Source organism: Trichogramma pretiosum, unplaced genomic scaffold, assembly GCF_000599845.2.
Source record: "Trichogramma pretiosum strain Unisexual culture from Peru unplaced genomic scaffold, Tpre_2.0 scaffold3, whole genome shotgun sequence".
NCBI lineage: Eukaryota > Metazoa > Arthropoda > Insecta > Hymenoptera > Trichogrammatidae > Trichogramma > Trichogramma pretiosum.
Window position 1 is genome coordinate 2,620,543 of NW_019641698.1, and position 21,090 is coordinate 2,641,632.

At 34.4% G+C, this 21,090-nt stretch overlaps 3 protein-coding genes across 4 annotated transcripts in view; 1 reads left to right on the forward strand and 2 right to left on the reverse strand.

Annotated features, from left to right (window-relative positions):
• The window catches only part of LOC106650553 (tyrosine-protein phosphatase 10D), a 44,660-nt gene extending 36,188 nt beyond the window's left edge, over positions 1-8,472 (forward strand). The window contains exons 13-19 of one of the 2 annotated variants that reach the window (XM_014368626.2): positions 333-528; positions 1,346-1,517; positions 1,839-2,091; positions 2,183-2,443; positions 2,518-2,902; positions 3,950-4,399; positions 5,443-8,472. In XM_014368626.2, the coding sequence (XP_014224112.1) occupies positions 333-528; positions 1,346-1,517; positions 1,839-2,091; positions 2,183-2,443; positions 2,518-2,902; positions 3,950-4,371 (1,689 nt within the window). In that variant the 3' untranslated portion in view covers positions 4,372-4,399; positions 5,443-8,472. The remainder of the gene's footprint in view (positions 1-332; positions 529-1,345; positions 1,518-1,838; positions 2,092-2,182; positions 2,444-2,517; positions 2,903-3,949; positions 4,400-5,442) is intronic. The other variant, XM_014368627.2, reaches the window with a different exon arrangement.
• Positions 8,473-9,120: 648 nt separating this feature from the next.
• Positions 9,121-10,301, reverse strand: LOC106650306. The gene is made up of 4 exons (XM_014368234.1): positions 10,252-10,301; positions 9,703-9,973; positions 9,374-9,644; positions 9,121-9,251 (listed from the first exon to the last, which is right to left on the reverse strand). Exons 1-4 carry the CDS (start codon positions 10,299-10,301, stop codon positions 9,121-9,123), a joined length of 723 nt encoding a protein of 240 aa, XP_014223720.1.
• A 1,711-nt stretch (positions 10,302-12,012) lies between these two features.
• Positions 12,013-20,164, reverse strand: LOC106650307. Its single transcript, XM_023462424.1, has 14 exons — positions 19,071-20,164; positions 17,617-17,945; positions 17,238-17,502; positions 17,097-17,159; positions 16,821-17,027; positions 16,382-16,709; positions 16,160-16,307; positions 16,023-16,084; positions 15,781-15,942; positions 15,650-15,703; positions 14,905-15,576; positions 14,514-14,837; positions 12,802-13,053; positions 12,013-12,722 (listed from the first exon to the last, which is right to left on the reverse strand). The coding sequence occupies exons 2-14, from the start codon at positions 17,931-17,933 to the stop codon at positions 12,688-12,690; spliced, it is 2,889 nt and encodes a 962-aa protein (XP_023318192.1). The 5' UTR covers positions 17,934-17,945; positions 19,071-20,164; the 3' UTR covers positions 12,013-12,687.
• Positions 20,165-21,090: the final 926 nt, after the last annotated feature.

Below are 21,090 nucleotides of genomic sequence, written 5' to 3' on the forward strand. Positions count from 1 at the left end.
AAGTTCTCGTATGTATTATATACATATACACATGTGCGCGCGAGCTTGTATGTGTTGCTCGTACGTATACGAGCGAGTGCCTGAAATTCAGAAACGAACACGCGTCGCGCCCTGACTGCATAAATGCAACGCGTCATAGCGCAGCATCAGGCCACTCGAGAGCCCTCCCGGCCGCCGCAGCCACCCGAAACTAGGTCAACCGGTTAAACTGTGCGCGCGCGAGAGAGTGCCAAGTGCAATCAAAAATAATTAATCGAGGATTCGTTAAAATTTTTATATATTCAACACACGCTAATTCAGCCTTGTTTGCTGCCTGCCACGCTTGATTGCAGGTAATTGAGCCGTACTCACCTTTCAAGAACGGCTCGGTCGAGGACTTCACTATTGGCACGGAGGAAAATTGCGAGACCAGGCAGGGATTCTGTAACGGGCCGCTCAAGCCTGGCTCGACCTATAGGGTCAAAGTTCGAGCTTTCACGGCCTCGGATAAGTTCACGGATACCAACTACAGTTTTCCAATCCAAACCGGTACGTTTGATACTTCTTCTTTTTTTATTGGTTCCAACGATTTATTTGCTTAGATGGTAACGCGCGACTCCTGATAGAGCGAATGAACCTTTAGATTCGACAGAAATATTAATTCATCATTGATCGTTTCATCCGTTCATCCTACCATTCACTCGTAGAGTCCATTAAACAAGTAAAAAATAACGTCAAAAGTCATTTTCGATCAACTTATCATTTGAAAGCGACTTTGCTTTTATTATATATAATTCATGCATCATTAGTCATTGAACGAAATCTTTAAGCTTCATGAAGAACTAACTGAATGACCGATTTTGCACAGAGAAAAATTAAAAATTAACTTCTATCGGTATTGAATTAAAAGACAAAATTTTAATCAGCAAAAATTAATTTGAAAAAAACGAGAAATTCATGCTTAATTATTTCGTGCACATGCATCATTCAAGGATTGCTGTTGGCAGGTAAGCCAGTCCTCGGAAAGCCAAAATGACCATTTTCACCTTGACTCTTTTTGCATCAGCTAAAATCGTATGCATGTTCACAGTACATGAACCTCACTCTAAGATATCATACACGAAAACCAATACACAATACTCATCATCGTCATCATCATTACATCTCATTGACATACACTCGACATTTCTCGTGCATTGACAAGCATGCTGCTTCTCTTTGTTCTTTGATTTCGAGATTGTATATGTATTATTTGTGCGTGTGCGTGTGCGTATATAATTCATGTGTTGTATCTCGTTTGAAATGGATTTATAAATTATGATTTTTAAATCGAACGAATTATTCAATTTTTTCTTTACATTCGCAGACAAGGATAACCTGGGAGTCATAGTCGGTGTCATAGTACCAATCTTAGTACTAATTTGCGTTATTATATTGGGCTTAATCATAAGAAGTAAGCGAAGAAAATACGGACGCAAAACCACCGAAGCCAGAGCAACTGATGACCTTTCGCTGCCGGACAGCATAGTCACCACGAAGTAAGTTGATATATTTTTGTTATAAAAAAAAAAAACACAATCACACGTTATTACGAGAAAAAGTTTCATATCGTCCAAAGTTATCTAGTGATGAATACAATCCTCAGCAGGTATTCGTGAAAAATGCAATTACCATAATTTGAATAAATGACTTTAAAGTAACTCGTGTACATGCTCATTTGTCGGAGTTAGATTAACATGTAAACAACGGATGGGCGTGCCTTGTTCTAAATTGAAAAGTCGCCAGCAATGCGCATTCGCGTACGTATCGCGAAACGTGAAAACATTCCATTAATTTTTACTTTTTACGTTTCTTTACAGCCGACCAATAGAAGTAGAAAACTTTGCGGAGCATTATCGGTTGATGTCGGCCGATTCAGATTTCCGTTTTTCTGAAGAATTCGAAGAGCTGAAGCATGTTGGGCGGGATCAACCTTGCAGTGCGGCTGACTTACCTTGTAACCGACCCAAAAATCGATTTACCAACATTTTACCCTACGATCACAGCAGATTTAAGCTGCAACCAGTGGATGACGAGGAGGGCTCCGATTACATCAACGCTAATTACGTACCGGTAAGTTCGATTCAACATTTGTAAACGCCGACGTCTGATGGTCGAATCGCGTGCTGATCCAACAATTGCTGACCGTAATGATTTTTTGCAGGGGCACAACTCGCCAAGAGAGTTCATTGTCACGCAAGGACCCTTACCGTCGACAAAGGATGATTTTTGGAGAATGGTATGGGAGAGTAACAGTAGAGCTATTGTCATGCTCACGCGTTGCATAGAAAAAGGGCGAGAGAAATGCGATCACTACTGGCCCACCGATACAATTCCGGTATATTATGGGGATATATCAGTTACGGTTTTAAATGAGACACATTATCAGGACTGGAGTATAACTGAATTCATGCTACGGAAGGGGGTTGGTTTATTTTTAAAAGGAAATTTAATAATTTCCATAGCTTGGCTCATGGTAATAATACACATTTTTTGTAGGGTGAATCGAGAGTAATACAACATTTCCATTTTACGACATGGCCGGACTTCGGAGTACCATCACCTCCGCAAACTTTGGTTCGTTTCGTTCGAGCCTTCCGCGAGCGAGTCCAACCAGATCAGCGTCCGATTGTCGTCCATTGCAGTGCCGGAGTCGGTCGCAGTGGCACTTTCATCACTCTCGACCGTATCCTTCAGCAGATATTAGTCAGCGATTACGTGGATATCTTCGGAATTGTTTGGGCAATGCGCAAAGAGCGCGTTTGGATGGTTCAAACAGAGCAGCAGTATATATGTATACACCAGTGTCTTCTGGCAGTACTTGAGGGACTAAATGGAGGGAATGGCCCACCCAGAGAGATACACGATAATCAGGGCTTTGAAGGTAGTAATCGTTTTATTTGCCTTTCATTCATTCTATCATATCGCTCTATTATAACTCTCTTTCTATCATAAAATTATTTATATAACAATGATTGGTTCTTGGTGGCTTCAGTGCTTGGGATATTGGTTATTGGTATAACAATTTTTTATTAATATGTGCGATTTTTAAAGTCGTCTCGCAATCGCAATGTTATAGCTTCTTTGTATTAATTAAATCGTTCATAAAATTGTTTGGGCGTACAAAGCTTTCAAAGCCAGTGTATCGTTGTAATGAATAATATTTATTAATATATATTAATGAAGGTGTTATTTTAATTGATGTTTGAAGCAGAAAAAATGAAGCAGCTCAATATTTAGTTTTAAAAGATTGTATAAGATATCGATTTTGCAAAATTTTTTTAGTTTAAAAACAATTGAAAAAATTGTTCTTTTTCTTTTCAACTAAATTTATACAAATATTAATATAATTCAGATCTTTGTAAATCATTTGAAGCACTGAATCTACTAATATCCAAAAACAAAATTCATAAACTGAAATACATAATTAACGTAACACTGTAAGAAAAATTTATTTATATTTAGTGAAAAAATATTACTTTCCAACCCCGAAAATGGAATGAAAATATGAAAAGTTGTTTATTTTAAAGAACATTGGACAAAATCAGTTTCTGATGTTTAAATTTAAATTTTAATGATAGTTTCCAAATATTCTTTTTCTTTGAACATGTTAAAACAGTAGAATAATGTGTTACGAAGGAGTAAAATAGGATTATAAATAATTGTACTCCCGATCGTAACACTATTTTCTCACTTGAAAAGCGCCCAAATATTATTTTCAATGGTTAGGAAGCGAAATATTACATTTCCTTTTAAAAAGTAACTCAAGTTGAAGGAGAACTTCATGTAGAATGGAAATGCAATAGTTTGCTGCCATTACAGTAACTGATGGAAATAATTTTTTGTGCTTTAAATGTAAGAAAATGTTTTTTCTTTTCACTTTTAAATTTTTTAAATGAATAGTCTTCAAAATCGCTATTTCTAACTTTAGAAAAGAAAAGCAGTTCGATTGGCAGTGCTAACTCAAGTCGAGTTGAAGGTGAAAATAGTAATGCAAATGATAACGAGAATGACGATGAGAATGAAATTGACGTTGACGACGAAGAAGACGACGATGATGACGATGATGATGATGGTGATGACGACGACGTTGACGACGAAGTAGTCGTTAATGAAAATGATAGCGACGATGAAGCCGAAAGCGCTACTAAAAATATTACTGAAAATTACACGTTGACGATTGAAAATGAGAAAGAAAAGAGTCACGATATTATCAGTATTAAGGATAACGATAGCGAGCCCGACAATGTTAGTAAAAATGGTATCGAAAATGAAAATGAAACGAAAAATGAAAAAGAAAGCAAAAATGAAATAGAAAAAAAGAGCGCAAAGGTTATCGAGACAGAGAGGTGACATTCAAGCAGCGAGTACTACTCCGACGGTAAATTTTGAAAGACATATAAAGCTGCTCTCGTTGCTTTGAGTTTTTTTGAATACTTGCACGTTTTTATTTTCGTTTTTTAATTTTTTTTTTATTTCTTTTCTCCAAATTCTTTGCGTTTACTTTTTTAAATAAAAAAGCTTGCATGCTTGACATTTAGCTATCTGTTTTCGAGGAATGATTCTGTTAGTACACAGGCTTACCCTCTACTTTTTTGCTCAAATTTACGTTGAACCTTTACAATTATTTTTATAGTACTCTAATCTGAAAATTGCAACTTTCCCGCTAGTTTTAGGTTCTTGTGCTATAAAATATTGTATGAAACTTGTGTAGGTAAGCTTTTTCAACAAAACGTGCTCAAATCCCTCGCTTTGCAGAAAAAGCATATCCACACTCGTTGTATTATATACATATATTATTACGATATAATTATATGTTTGTAATAATTTAGTAAAATAGGATAAGTATAAAAGTTAAGTTCTAGAGATACAAAACATCAAAAAATTTTTAAGGACCTATTGAAGCTTCAAAAAGGAACTACGTTTTATATTTTTATTTTGCATGTTAGTAAAAGCAGTGATAGCTATTTTGAATAGATAATTATTTTATTTTCACTATATTAGGTGTGTTTTTTTCTTTTAAGTGTTAATTGATTTTAACAGATGCATTACTGAAATTGTATTTTCCAATTTTGCTATTATAACATTGATTTTGTGTGATTTAACTAGTATGATTTACTTATATTTATCATCTCGCTGAATGAAAGCATAATCATTGCTTTATATTTAACTCATGTACTGCATTTCTGATGAGCTTTTACATATTCATCGTCACTCGTAATATACTCTCAAAATTTATGACCAAATTTTTATGCATCGATATGAGTTGATTACATAATAGGTAACATAATTTCGAGAGTTGATTCATTATGATCAGGCTTGCAGCGAGCATGATAAGCAATTGTGTATTATCTGGTTTTTCAATGGTTTTATGTTCACTTTTTTCACATGTGTGTAATCTTTATTTTTTATTTCTTATTACAGATGATGAAGGTATTGCGGAGTCAGGAATGTGAGGAGCACGAGCGATTAATTCCGAGTTGTTCCCGTAACAAATTGAACAATCATGAGGATATAGACAGTATCGACGAAGCAGAATCGGTTAGCATCGCCGAAAGTCAAGAAGAGGAAGTAGAAGAATCTAACTCGTCACCACTCATTGATCGACGAAGTATGCCTAGCCGATGACTAAAAATTTAAAGCCCCCCTTGCACCCAAATGCAGACACTATATGCATAAAATGATGTCATATAAGAACATGTGTAATACTGCTGATTTATCATAATTAGATACTCAGCAGACTCCGTCCAAATCGTTGTATTGAACGTATGCAATCAAGGATATGCGTATGAATAATTGTTCTCAAAAGAAGAAAATGTTATTTGAATTGTTTGGCTAGTCAAATCAAACTATCGCTGATAAATATTACAATGCCGTTGAGTTTAACTTTTGTGTAATATAATAAATAGTTTGTAATGTATAGCTTGAAAAAAATTTTAGGTCGACTCATTGTAAATTTGTTAAACTTTTCTTCTTATAAGAGACATTCATAAACAAGAACATGCACATGATCTCCAAATATCCTTGATACGTTTACAATTACTTAATAATTTTTTGTAAATAATTAATTTACCTGATGTAGAGCGATTCATCAAGTTTTCGCGTTAATATTTCATCAGTTAGTTTTGTGATATATAAATGCAATTATTATAAATTCTATATATTATTATATCGTATAGAGCTGACTTTTTCAGAAGCCATTCGATGGTTAATTTTTATTGTAATATTTAATTCATCATGATAATAGCTACTATAAACTTAATTCTATTTCAAGATATTATTAAGATTATTTCGTTAGTGTAATTACTTGTGTATGTAATTAGTTTTGATAAGTTATTTTAAACGCTTCAATGATGTTGTTACGATTTGTAAATTCACGGAGCAATACGAGATACACAGAGGTCGGCTTTTGAATTAAAAAACGGTCGAGCGATTTGTCTTTTCAGTCAAGTACCATTGTAATTATGAAACATTATGAAGATGCAACACAATGAACGAATTTTCTAAATAATCTTGTTGAAATATGATCCAAATGTTATTCCTGACAACTTGGCGTATATGTCATTCATTGAAAGTTAATTTTAAAAAGTACGTTAAATATGTGGGAACAAAATACTCGCATCTTCGGAGAAAAGCATTGTCTCGCTAAATGCTAAAACTTTGAATTTGTTAAAATTGTGTGAGTAATCAGGGAAAAGCTTTTATCTAATGTAGCTGATCATGTATAAGTTTCGAGTTTTAAATTGTTTGACAAAGATAAGGTAACATATTCAGTGGTTGACCGGCACCCAAAAATGACTATTTTTCGAATATTTAACAATAACCTAATACTTCTATAAGTTATTACTATTGTTTTATCTAAAGCGGTCATTTTCTGGTTATATTCTAAATATACCAGTCAATCATTGAGTATATAAACCTTGAATAGTCGTTGAGATGTGCAAAAATTGAATATTCAATGGTATTGCCAAATGTATATAAATATATGAATTATGTTTTAATATCTCAATATTCGGAAATGACTTATGATTTGTGGCACTAAAGTTTGTGAAATATATTTATCCGTTCTGCGAGATTGAAAAATCTACATTTAATGTCAGTAAACATCGAAAGTTGTAGCGAAAATGTTCATACTCAGATGTCTTGTATAGGTGAATACATATCGCTCAATTGATAAAATTACTCATGGTGCCACGACGTTTGTAATTCTGAGTTACCGACAAAAATAAGGAATGGTGATAAAGTAATAGTAAATTGTTCTTTGAGCAATTAAATGTTATCACTTTGCCACTAATCCACTGTATAAATGTATTATATAAATGTTTCTGCACATACAAACTATGCGAAAGAAAAATATAATTTACCTTTCTGTTCTTGAAAATTGTACGCTTGTCGGTAAATCAGTCTTCCTAGAACTCTTATAAATGTAAGTTATAAGTAATGATGATCAGTTAAACATTCGTCTCTAAGACGTAATGACGTTTTTACGTTTTAAAACAAAAACAAAAAACTAAGTTGTAAAGATTCATCTATCAAACATTCTATCGAAAATTAGCGTGTATTATTATTAAGATTGTTATTGTTTTCGCAGCATTTTATCATTATTAATTAATAGTAATATTATCGGTTAGTATTATTCAAGTTTTAATTATTGATAGAACTGCGTAACAATTTGCCATTTTTCTATTATATATATTTATAGTATATAGATTTGTGCTTAAGATTTTTATTCCTGTTTCGATTTATTGGAAGAGCAAATCGGTGCGATGATTTTTTATCGAAAAGAATAAAAACGTTGATAATCCTTTCGGATTCGTCAATTGCTGGTTATTCAACCTGTTTAGAACGTTTGAAATTCTATTTTTACAAACTTGATCTGAAATGTTAATACACTGAAAAAAATGAAATAAAGTTGTGTATATTAATTTTTTATGACTTGAATTTTTTTTATTATCCAAAGTTTTAATGAATAATTTTGAATATTGAAAAACTCTTGAAGTTTTTCTCATTTGACAGGAGCCGCACAAAAACAATTTTCTGCGAGAAAAATTTATTACATTTGTAAGAAAGACAACAGAACAAGTTTGTAACATGCAAAAAGAAGACATTATTTCGCTATATCGGCCTAAGCCGTAAAAATGCATCGGATGTATTGTATGTAACCGAAGAAAGTAATTAATGAATTTTGTATTTATCTTGACGAATAACTTTCAATCTCATGCAATCAATTTTTCATAACTTGATTTATAAATTTTAAACAAAAGATGCAGAATGGATTTACGTCTTACTTTGTGATAATAATTGAATTAGAATTATTTATTGAGACTAACTCACATTTATTAAAGGAATCTATTTTACCGTTGTTATAAATTCGGTTTCTCTCAAATGTATTGATGTAAGATGTTACAAAAGGAAACAGCTAACTGAATGGAAATAAAAAAGAGTATTAGAGTGCGTTGGCCTTTTTTACTATCATCGAATATTTTCAACTCCGAAACGACTTTTAATGTAATGAAATGTTGAACAAATTTGACTGTTTTATAATACCATGATGTCATGTATGTCATTTTTAAACTTTTTGATAATTTTTCAAACAACACTTTTATCAACAATGAAAGAAAAATTGTATTAAAACTGACAATGTAAAAAAATTTATTTTAAACTTGGTATGTCAGTGAACGCGCATAATAAATATGGTGTTCTTTAAAATGAAAAATTTTCTTACGTAATTTCCCTTATTATTTAGATATTACTAATAATGTATTTAATGAAAGTTATTCTGGTCTGTTTTCTTCCATAGGTAAAAATACAGATTTACAATGATTCAATTCCCCAAAAAGGTTAAAGAAACGAATAGAAAATGTCTTATTTTGCTGTATGATCCAATTGGTTTTTTTATAGTCGGATGCTCAATTTTTACCATATAATTTTGCTTATATAAACTGATAAAGAAATAAGACAGCAGGACGTTTGATTAAAGCGCTAAAATGATCATTACAAAAACGCGTATTTGAAAATTAAATTGTAGCAATTTATTATATCTCTTAATAATGATATACAAAAAAATCAATAAGGGAGAGTATAGGGTGCGAATCGGCAAGCTTAATCTTGAATTACCGGGCGAGCCGTCTCGAGGCTCAATTCCGCCAGAGCCGTCGTCGGCTCGAGCTCCGATTTTGATAGAATTTCCTTGTTCTTGGCTTGAGCCGAATCGGAGTTTCTCGAAACCTTACCTGTGAAAAAATTCCGAGTCAGTTAAAAAAGTTTTTTTTTCGTTTATCTCGTTTATTTTTGAAGAGCGGCGACTCTCGATGCATAATTCATGCCCACGAGCCGGTCGGTCGGTCACGCTCACCTCGGATCTGACCGAGCATCCTTGAAAAAATGCCTCGAACGTGCTCGTCGGGCTTGTCGGCGGGTCCGTCGCCCTCGTTCGGCACTTTGCTGCGTCTCAGCATGCGCGTGAGCGAGTTTCCCCGGTGCTGCTGCTGCTGCTGTTGGCTTCTCGAGTCGTCCTTGGTGTGCTGCTGCGAGAGCGGCTTGAGCATACGCGACAGCGAGTTGAATTTCTGCTTGCGCGCGCTGGTCGCGGCGCCCGCTCCATCCCCGGACTCTCCAGATTCATTCTTGGGAAAAAGTCGCGTTAACGTTTAGGCGATCGATCGCGCGGGGGAAAAGCCTCACCTTGTCCTGCTGCTGACTCTTCTTGCCGAGCATGCGACCGACGCGCTCGAGGGTCGCGCTCTTGAGGCGTCTGACGTCGCGCACCAGCGAGCCCGTGCGATCGGTCACCTCGTTCGCCTCGTTCTCCTCGTCCTCGTCGACGAGGCAGGGCTTGGGCGTCGCTGCGACCAGGGTCGTCAATGGTCGCGGACAGGTCAGCTCGATCTCCTCGCTGCAGGCCAGTTTGTCGTCGAGGTCCTCCTGCTTGCTCCAGCTCCGCGCATTTTCTAATCTATCGTATCGAGGGGGGAGGGAATGACTTCGTTACTCCTGATCAAAATTCCTCGATCGATAAAGTTCGTTCGAGTCGAAATTTATGCTCGAGTTCTAGATTCATAATTATCGTGATTACATGCGCGATCCCGTGACGGGCAAAAGAAAACGCCGCCTTCTAACCTCCAGGTCGGAAGACTATCGATAACTCTTTATGGATCTAAATTAATTTCCGGAATAAGAGCGAAATTGATAAAACGAGCCTCCGCTCGAACGTTAAATTGATATTTGTCTTACGATTCTCGACTCGAGCCAGATGATAGATCGCCTTTGCTTTCTTTGTTCATTTCAATGTGTGTTTGTGTATCCGTATTATACCAATGAACCGATGTCGATTGCTCAAGACTCCCGCTGATTCATGTAGAAATAAAACGACTTAATGAAGGGATTTCGATGGGATTTCTAATGTTGCAATGATCCGCAGCCAACGACGAGCACGTTGTCTTGAATTATTTTCTATTATTTCTTATATTTATTTATTTTGTTGTTGTTGCTGGGAAAGATTGTATAAAATAAATTACGTTCAAATATACACGTATCAAAAAAATCTCCAGCTATTTTGGTTAACAGGCTCGTTTGTTCGTGTATAGCTGAGACACCAGAGCGAAAACTTACTGCAGACGTTCGATTGTTTTTTCGATATCGCTCGAGGCCTTTTTACATCATCTATCTATCGAAGGAAAGAAAACTCATTCTCGAATTTCATTGTATATCTTTTATTTAAACATTTCGCATAATAGACTTTTAAACAATGCTCATAATCTTATATTATGTATACGTTGTAACAATTTTTTGCTCGTACAGCTTATAATTCGTTGAAATTCATGAGTCCGTGGCCACGACTCGATCCAATATAACATGTATAGTGACGTATTATTAAAGTGAACTTGATACATTTTTTTCTAATGTATGCTTATGATTTTTATGTTTATTTTATTATCACGATTAATTAATACTTCATTCGAGTTTACATACATTTCTTAATCGATATAATCCCTTTAACATAGATTGCACTGCTATGTTGCGTAATTTTTCAATGAAATTCAAAGAAACGTAAAGCAATAGAATGTTAATTTTTTCTTAAATAATATTGCGTACACATTTAGAATCCAAATTTATGGTGTATTTTTCACACATCTTTTACAGTTTTTCAGCACTCTTACAATATATATTTTTAATTTTAATGAAAAAAATCATCATTAAATTATGTTATATTACTGATAAAATATAAGTAATTTTTGGCACAGAAAATTGAGCAGTTATTCTGAGACTACTAAAGTATAAGACATTTAACAAATATATCCAAGTCTTTCAGTGACAGACAATTACAATTTATTAAATACAATACAGCTTAATACCTTTTTTAAACGACAGGGTATACTTCATGCACCTAATTATTAAACACATTTATCATCAAACACAGAAACGTTACAACAATTTTTTGTGCACTGTGTCGGTTCGATTGTGTAGAAAATTATTATCTTATAATTTTAATTAAATATATTTAGATATAAACACATCTATTTGGCACAATTATTTTTTAACACAATTTTTTTTGACACTTCAAAATTTGAAAATACTCTCGCGATAAGCATCTTTGTTCACAAACGTTATTATTCACAATTTAAAACAGGCACGATTTTTTAACTTCACTTTTTGAAATTAATGGAATTGATAATATTCTGCACATCAAATTTTGCACAAAATAATAATTATTGAAATGTTGATTTATTACGCACAAATTATTTTTTATACAAGTTCTAACTTGAAATGTTGTGCACAGTTGTATTGTGCACAAACGTATATCGAGATTTATCTGTATAGAACTCGATCAGTGCTGCCCTCATATATATTTTTTATTGCTGTAAAAATATATGGAAAACTTATTCACGATTAATTATAATAAAACAGTTTTTACTCAATTTTAAAAACATGATGATCTTCAGCCCAACTTTTGCATAAAAATGTTTTACCAGCAATAGTGGCCTTTTTTTCTAATATACGTGGAATATGAAATTTTACAGGTGCCCATATATGTTGTGCACAAGGCTGTATCGAGACTTATCTAAATAGAACTCGACCAGTGTCATATATTTTAATTGCTGTTAAAATAGATGGATTTTTCTCGATAATGAACATGTTATGAATGATGCTGGAATCGCGCAAAGAGAATTCTGATTTATTTTTAGAAACATTACAATTTTCAGCCAAACTTTTGGATAAAAGGGTTTTACTAACAATGGAGACATTTTTTAAATTTAGTGAGTAAAATGAGTATAAAAAATATCTAAATAAATTTTTTTCACTTAAAAAATGATGAGAAGCAGTTTCATTCGTATTATATCTGGATTAATCATTGGCACGAACTTAAAGACTTTCTATGAAAAAAAAAGGTTATATGTAGCAAAGTAAAATATGAGCAACGCGTAAGACTTCTCCATCTAATTATATTAATACTAAAAGATTAATTTTAAGTTTGAGCTCTAATATGTGGGAGAGAAAAGTCATGAACATGTTATTGTTAGTTACATATTAAAAATAAAGTTTATTTGGCACATAATAAACAGTACTATTGTTATATAATATAACATAATAAAACATTTTTTAATTTTTTTTACTATTTTTTTCTTTTAACATTTTACAAACATTTTTTTTATTGTAACATTTAAAAAATTATTGATATAAATCTTCGATGTCAATTCCAAGCCCTAAAATGAAAAGTACTCAATTAATTGGTATAAAAAATGTATTATTACAAATAATAATTAATAATAAATAATCATTTACTCCTTGTGGAATTGATGAGATCTATACGCTCACGAGTAGCCTGATGAGCGAATTCTCTGTCCAATTGCTGATCTTCTCCCAATTCCCATCTTTCTCCTCCCATGTGTTCTGGTGGAAGATAATTACCAATTGGTTCTCGACATTGTGGGCAAAAACGCGAAATAAAATTTCGAATGCATGGTACACAGTACCGATGCCCACAGTCGAGCTTTCTGACGCGAAACTTTGCTTCGCAACTTAGTAGCTGACACTCTGTAAAATATTTACAATACGAGTAATGATAAAATATTCAAATTATAAATTGTAAAATAATAAAATATTTAAAATGTATTGATAACTACATTTCCACACAATGTCTAATGATTTTCGAGGAAGTCGATCAGTTATGGGCCCTACTTCTCCGAAAATTATTAGACATTGAAACGCGATATCAGCTGTATTCAATCACGTGAATGATACAATGTTCGATTACAATGAATAATCATTATTATTATGCTTTTCATAAGCTGTAAAGGCAACAGTTCAATTGACATTCCGGGTAGTACTGAGAATCGATTCATGGCACGAACCCTATTCCAGTGCTACACAGTGTCCAATGGTTTCCGAAGAAAGTCGATCCATGGCACGGACCCTACCACTCCGAAAATCATTTAGACGTCGGAACGCAAATGTAACTGCACTCAAGTACGTTAAAGTACAAGTTACGTTACATTTCAATTTGTATATATTTTATTTATCTGTAAATATTGATTCTAGTTGAAGACATTTTTTGTGGTAGATTTATCAAAATAAGTAATAAATGAGTTTCACATTGTTTTTTTGGAAACAATATTATTAATTAAAAATTTGAGAATAAATCAACTGTAGAGGCAATAATGCAATTGACATTCCGGGTAATACTGAGAATCGATTCATGGCACGAACCCTATTCCAGTGTTACACAATGTCCAATGGTTTTCGAAGAAAGTCGATCCATGTCACGGACCCTACCACTCCGAAAATCATTTAGACGTCGGAACGCAAATGCAACTGCTCTCAATCAAGTTGAAGTAAAAATTACGTGACATTGAATTATTACTTAATTAGATAAATCTACCGCAAGAAAAAATGTCTTTAACTCGAATCAACATTTAAATATAAATAAAATATTTACAAATTGAAGTTTTAGTTTGCCACAGTTTTTTTAGAAACAATATTAATAATTAAAAATTTTGAAATAAATCAACTGTAGAGGCAACAGTGCAATTGACATTCCGGGTAGTACTGAGAATCGATTCATGGCACGAACCCTATTCCAGTGCTACACAGTGTCCAATGGTTTTCGAAGAAAGTCGATCCATGTCACGGACCCTACCACTCCGAAAATCATTTAGACGTCGGAACGCAAATGCAACTGCACTCAATCAAGTTGAAGTAAAAATTACGTGACATTGAATTATCGAATAATTTGAATTTTTATATCAATACCACCTTCAAAGAAAAATAAGTCAAGCTAAGAAACATTGTATCGAGTTATCCCGCAGCAGTTAGTCTAAATTTGCCCACGCTTGGGGCATAAATGTAAAGCTATAATATATTATACTTACATAATAAATACTTTTATGATATTTTCTGAAGTGTGATTGAGCGATTAATATTATTGCACAAAAGTTAAAATGACTAATGGAATGTTAAATGAATATGATGATTATAAAAAATGAATAATATTATACTTTTTCTCGGATTGCGCCTCCTTTTTTTACGTGGGATTCCTGAATCGTCGTCATTTTTTGCCTCCCTGGTGTTAATTGCGTTAGCGTTGACAAGAACAAGTGCTGATGCGATGGGAGAAGTATTTGCTTCTTGTTCACCAAAACGAACATCATTTTGATTTTGCAGGTCCAAATTTTCAATTCGCTCATTTCCAACTTCATTCATCTCTTGATCCAACATAGAAGGTGCCTGCATAGTTGAAGCATTGAATGCTGACTCGTCGGTAGTTAAAATGTCATTAATATCAATTGACTCTATGTTATCCATGGCTCCGATATTTTCATCTAAAATAATTGGATAAAATTTATAAACAGTCGAAGACACAGTTATAAAATAGTTAAAAAATATTACCAGTACTATTGTGATCAGTAGACGTTATTCTTGGGTCATCATCATTTTCCTCATCCGTAGAAGCTTCAAGAGCATCAATGAGGTTTACATGAGGTTGTTGCCCTCTTCTGCGAGCCGGTACTGGTAGTTGTTCACCAGTTGGTTCATTTTGATCTACACTTACGCTGGAAGCGGCTGACACGTTCGTACGTGGTCGCCCTCTTCTACGAGTTGGCACTGGCGCTTGCTCACCAGCTGCTTCATTTTGTTCTACGTTGACGCTGGAAGCGGCTGACGCGCTCGTACGAGGTCGCCCTCGTCTACGAACCGGTACTTGTTGTTGCTCACCAGCTGCTTCATTTTGTACTAAATTGACGCTGGAAGCGGCTGACGTGTTTGTACGTGGTCGCCCTCGTCTACGAGCTGGTACTTGCTCTTGCTCAGCAGCTGCTTCATTTTCTTCTACATTCTCGCTGGGAGCGACTGACACGTTCCTACGTGGTCGTCCTCGTCTACGAGCCGGTACTTGCTCTTGCTCACGAGCTGCTTCATTTTGTTCTATATTCGCGCTGGGAGCAATTGACGCGTTCGTACGAGCTCGCCCTATTCTACCTGCTGGTATTGACTGTTGCTCAGTCGACGGTTGATTTGGAGCATTATCATTTGGATCAGACATATTTTGACTAATACGAACTGTAATTAAAATACCATATAGTATCGTACATAAAATAATTGAATTTTACTGATACTGATTTCTAATACATACTCATTTGTGTTCTCCTTGCTCTTCTCTCAGCCACTTCAATTTCAAAAGTACCTCCTATATGATAATGTATTACATACATATGAACTTTTGTGACATAAGTATATTATTTTAACTGTGGATTAATATTTTACCTGGCCCACTATCGGCATTCAAATTTTCTTGAATATATTGTATGTCTGTTTGAGTTATTTCTTCGATCTCCTCTTCTTCTTCTTCCTCTTCTTCTTCTGGATCCGGGCGACCTACAACACGGTTTCTTCCACACCACTGTAGCTGAGCGTAGTATAAATTAGCTAAACATAAATATATCAATATTAATTGCAATATAATTACATTCATTTGGAAAATAGTGAATTAAACCGATATTGCATACTTCTCGCAACATCTAATCTTCTCAAAGATGCAATATATCCTAAAAATTCTCTTACGGTATATCTGAAAATCAAAAAAGTTTTATTTTTTCAATGATCAACAAATTCAATTATTCAATAATATTATTCAATTATTTACCTCTCGATAGCCAAATCTTCTTCAGCTTGAATTATTTGTAGGTCGAGAGTACGCTCGTTGGCAGGTAGATTAAGTGATCGAATACGTCCTCCTTTCGCCACTTTTCCATAATCAATCGCATAGCTTTTCATCATTTTTTCAAGTACATCTGTAATTTTCATTGCTGTTATACAAAAGATTCAAGACAAATCATTACAACATTTTTTGAAAAATTTTACTTACGTAATAATTTCCACACCCTAGGTTGAGCTCCTAATAATTTAGTTGCATGGTAGTGAAAATTTTCACAAGTATTATTAGTTCGGAAGGGTTGTCCATAAACAGAGAAAACTTTGGCCAAAGGAAGCCAAAATCTCCTCAAATAGGATGCGAAGTTATGCAGTTTGACACGCTCTGGTAAATTTTCTGATAAGTTATCTATCAGACTGGTGATTTCATTCATACCTTCGCCGATTAAATGGGCAGGCAAGTGTGCTAAAGCATACGTATATTCTAGTATATAGTTGTAATTAGTAGGAACTCTTAATCGACTCCATTTTTTAGCGATTGCCTTAAAAAAACAAAGTACAGATTTTTGGGAAAAGAATATTATATTACTTCAATGATCTTAAAAAGAGCAATTGTATAAATGAAAATTTGAATTTTTAAAAATGAAACTTACTTGTTTGTAATGAAACAAACATCCACTAACTCGTTTTGGACTAGGAAAATGCTTCTTAGCAGATTTGATTTGTGCCCGTTCAAAGTCCATATGAATCGTTTGTATATTTCTTTGTAAATCGGGAATTATTTCAAACAACTTCTTCCATATCGCGTCGTACATTGAAGTCGTCATCGATGATGTAATGCAGATTATACTTGGAAATCCCTATAATTTTTAATTCGTATTAAGCCGTATGTTGCGTAAAAAAATTAAATTTTCAGGTATTTATTTTACCATATCGACTTTTCGGAAATGCAACGTGAAAATTTGGGCACACTTGGGTTGTTTACAACGAATCTGAAAAAATGAAAAAAAACTTTCCTTAGAATTTGAATTAAATAATTTAAAATATGTCTCATTCTTCAATGTGTTTACCTTAAAAGTTCCGTCACAAAATATTTCGGTAATTTTATTCAAAGGAGCTAACATATCATCGTTAATGAAAATTTGTGCTACCGAACCATCATCAGCTGTAGCTTGTCCTTTATAGAATGATCGTAAAGGAGGGTAATCCATGAGTAGTTGCCCTAACTCCAACAACGTGTCAGGCGTTTTCGGGACGAATTCACGGCGAGCCTTGAGCATCTTTTGCTTAAATAGATCAAACCTCACATTCCGCAGATTTTGGAGCGGGGTGTACCTGTAACATAACAAATATTTACAATTGATTAATTAAATTTTATTCAAAAACGTAATCATTTACGTAATAGAAAATTATTTAATGATTTTTCAACCAAATTCATACGAAACTTACATCTCTTTACATTTCAATCTATCATAAATCTCCTTCAAGCCGTCATATGAACTTCCTGCCAATTCTTCAAGTTCTTTTATAAACTTGAGCCTGAGTACATAGACATCCATCTTTTGACAGAAGTGAACCCCGGCTTGACATATTGCTTCTTCACGAAAAATATCGTTTCGATGTTGTACGTACAGACGTGCATCACAATCGTCTTTTTGCCTCCGCGCGCAACGGAAAATAGTCCCAGATCTATTATCTCTGTGGTATAAGTATCCCTTGTAATAATATATTATTGTATTTGCGTGTTTGCCGGGTAAAACTTCCATCTTTTTTAGTTCCTACAAATTTTTATAAAATAGAAAGAATAAAATTAGTACTCATTTGGTGCTCACATTAATCTATTTGATTTTTGAAATTTTTAAAAATATGAATTTGTCCGCGAAAGAAATTGCGCAAAAATCAAAGTTACGATTCACGCTTCCTGGTGTATGTAAAAGAAAGAGAGAGAGAGAGAGAGAGAGAGAGAGAAATTTCGCGAAATTTTCTGCAGACTGGCATTTGTCACAACGTACGCACGTGTGTGTGTTTGAGAGAAAAGGCGCTGTTCTGCGAATGCGCTAAATATATAACATCTCTAAACCGAATACGTGCATTTTCGCAAAAGAATAATCGAGAAAACCGAGAAGTACTATTCAGTATAAAGTTCAACTCAGAACAATAAAAAAAAATCAATTGAGATTTCGCGAATCTTCTGCAGACTGTCATTTGTCACAACGTACGCACGCGTGTGTGTTTGAGAGAAAAGGAGCTGTTCCGCGAATGCGATAAAAATGTAACATCTCTAAACCGATTACGTATATTTTCGCAAAAGAATAATCGAGAAAATCGAGAAGTACTATTTAGTGTAAACTTCAACTCAGAACGATAAAAAAAAACCAATTGAGATTTCGCGAATCTTCTGCAGGCTTCATGTGTCACGATGTACGAGCACTGATGTGTTTGTATGTGTGAGAGACAGAAAGAGAGAGAGAGAGAGAGAGAGAGAGAGAGAGAGAGAGAGAGAGAGAGAGAGAGAGAGAGATATGTATTTTTGCAAAGGAATAATCGAGAAAATCGAAAAGAAATGTTTAGTACGAAACTCATGCTCGGAACGGTTAGAAACCGAGTAAGGCTCTCGCGAAAATTATGCAGGCTCTCACAATGCATGCACGTAATCTTAGTGCAGGCTCTACGCATCGAAACTTGTATGAAAAAGAAAGAGAGCAAGTTCGCAAAAGGATACGCGTACATTTTTAAAATATGTGAAGCAATATTAAAAATTGAAATAATTATAAACAATCTTTGATTGATATATAAAGAGATCATTTGTCAATAACGCGCGTAAATCCCGCATCAAGTTATGTTTATTAAGCAACGCTACATATCATTAATGTATGAAATTTAATTATTGAATTGATACTTACCCTTTATGAAACTCAAATATTTTTGTAGATCGTCCTATTGACTCGCCAAATGAAAAACTATTTGCTGCTATAATCGCCAAATGTTAGTCGTAAAAGTACACACGATTTTTGCACGAGTCACGTGAATATATTTTCGCGAACAGAAAATATTCTCTCTTAGTAGATATCACGATTGATTTGTTAAAGAAAAAATGTATGTCTACTACTTATTTTCAGATCAAAATTTCAGAAAAGCACGTGTCGCGTTATTCACTTTTGTTATTATATTCGATTGAAGCAAAACACTGATTGACAGAACACTGAGCTAACTGAGAATACCTATGCGTGTCAAGACAAGTAGGAGTCAACTGATGGTTGTGGAAGGGGTCTGTTTCAACGCACACGCTACGTATCGTTCAAACCGAGTTCGCATCAAGCGTGAAGGCGAGAGAGAGATAGACGTATGTCCCCACTCCCAAACGCACGTCCCAATACTCTTTGTCTTGCGCGTGTGTATAGTGGGAGAATTGGAAATGTAAGGTGTAGCGCACAGTTTGTCGACCAAATTGAGAGGCACTAATACGCTCTTTTTTATTTTAGATCTTTCACTCTTTGGCAATTTTTTACGTTATATAAAAAGATCATTCGTGATCATGTATGTCAGTTCTTTTTGACTATGTACATCTTCAATATTAAACCCGCATGAAAAGTAATTGTTCAGAAAGATAAACAATATTTTCAGGTTTTGATCTTAAATACGCACGGCTTATCAATATATACCAAAATGTTTAAAAAATTCAAGCTAAATAATGTATGTACTATGTAGCCACAATAAACGATAGCGCAATACACTCGCGAATTGAAAAAAAGTAGACGTGTGTTCCTTGCTTCGTAACAACTTACAATGAGGGAAATTCACTCTCATGTATAAATTCAAAATATATTTTGATAAACTTAATGGGAGAATCAAAAACTTTAGACAGGAAAAAAGACGTAAATGGCTCCTAAAAGTCGTGGCCCAAACTCATTGGTGTATTGCATTCATTCATTGTAAATAGAAAAGTACAGCAAAGTATAGCTGAACAATATATTGCTTACATACCAAAACTGTCACACACCATTCTCTGAACTGATCACAACCGTTCTGGTTGGCGCATGGTTGGTGCTGCTATTATTTAATCATACGTGTTTTATTCAAATAATCAGGTGAGCACATTTTGGACGCTTGTCCGACGGTTCGAGTCGGTCACGAAGCTCAATCGCCACGCGCACTAGAGAGCAGGTGACTTACGTATATTATTCTCATAGTTCGTACGCCGTAAGGTTTACGCATTGACTTGCAAATACAAGTCGTGAGTCCAGCCAAACTTCTACGTTTATACATACATAAGGATGCTCGCCGATCGATTCTGCAACAGCTCAGTATGTAAACACAGCATAGTGGCGTTTCTGCATGAGCCCATTTATTGTTATTATTGCTGCTTGTGATATAATACACACAGGCAGGCCTTATATATAGTGATGGCAGTCTAGCTCTTATCCCATAGGATAGCACAAAAGACATTCAATTTAATACTTACGTTAGAATTATTACAACGTCAATGTATTTATTCTTAATTACGAAGTTGAATATTTTCCTATTCAGAGTTAAATAGTCGTGGGTAAAGTGTTCTTAAGGTTTTTGCATTCGATCGTTTGGGAAACATTTAATTTGCTCATGTACTAAACATTAAATGTATTTAATTGAATTTGGTCATGTAATGTATCAATTACAATTTTTTTTGTTGATTCATTGGTTTTTTTATACACGATGATTTATAATTATAGACATATACGTGAAGCTACAGAAGGGCGAGACATTTTTATGTGTTTTTTGACCGAACTAAACACGCACGAACTTGCATCAGCAGAGTGAGAAAAGCGAGCGAGAGAGAGAGAGAAAGAGATAGACAGACAGAGATACCCACAGCATCTCGTGACCATGACTCTATAGACGTTTCAGAGCGTGCTTATGACAAAAAAAAATTTGCAAGTAAATCCA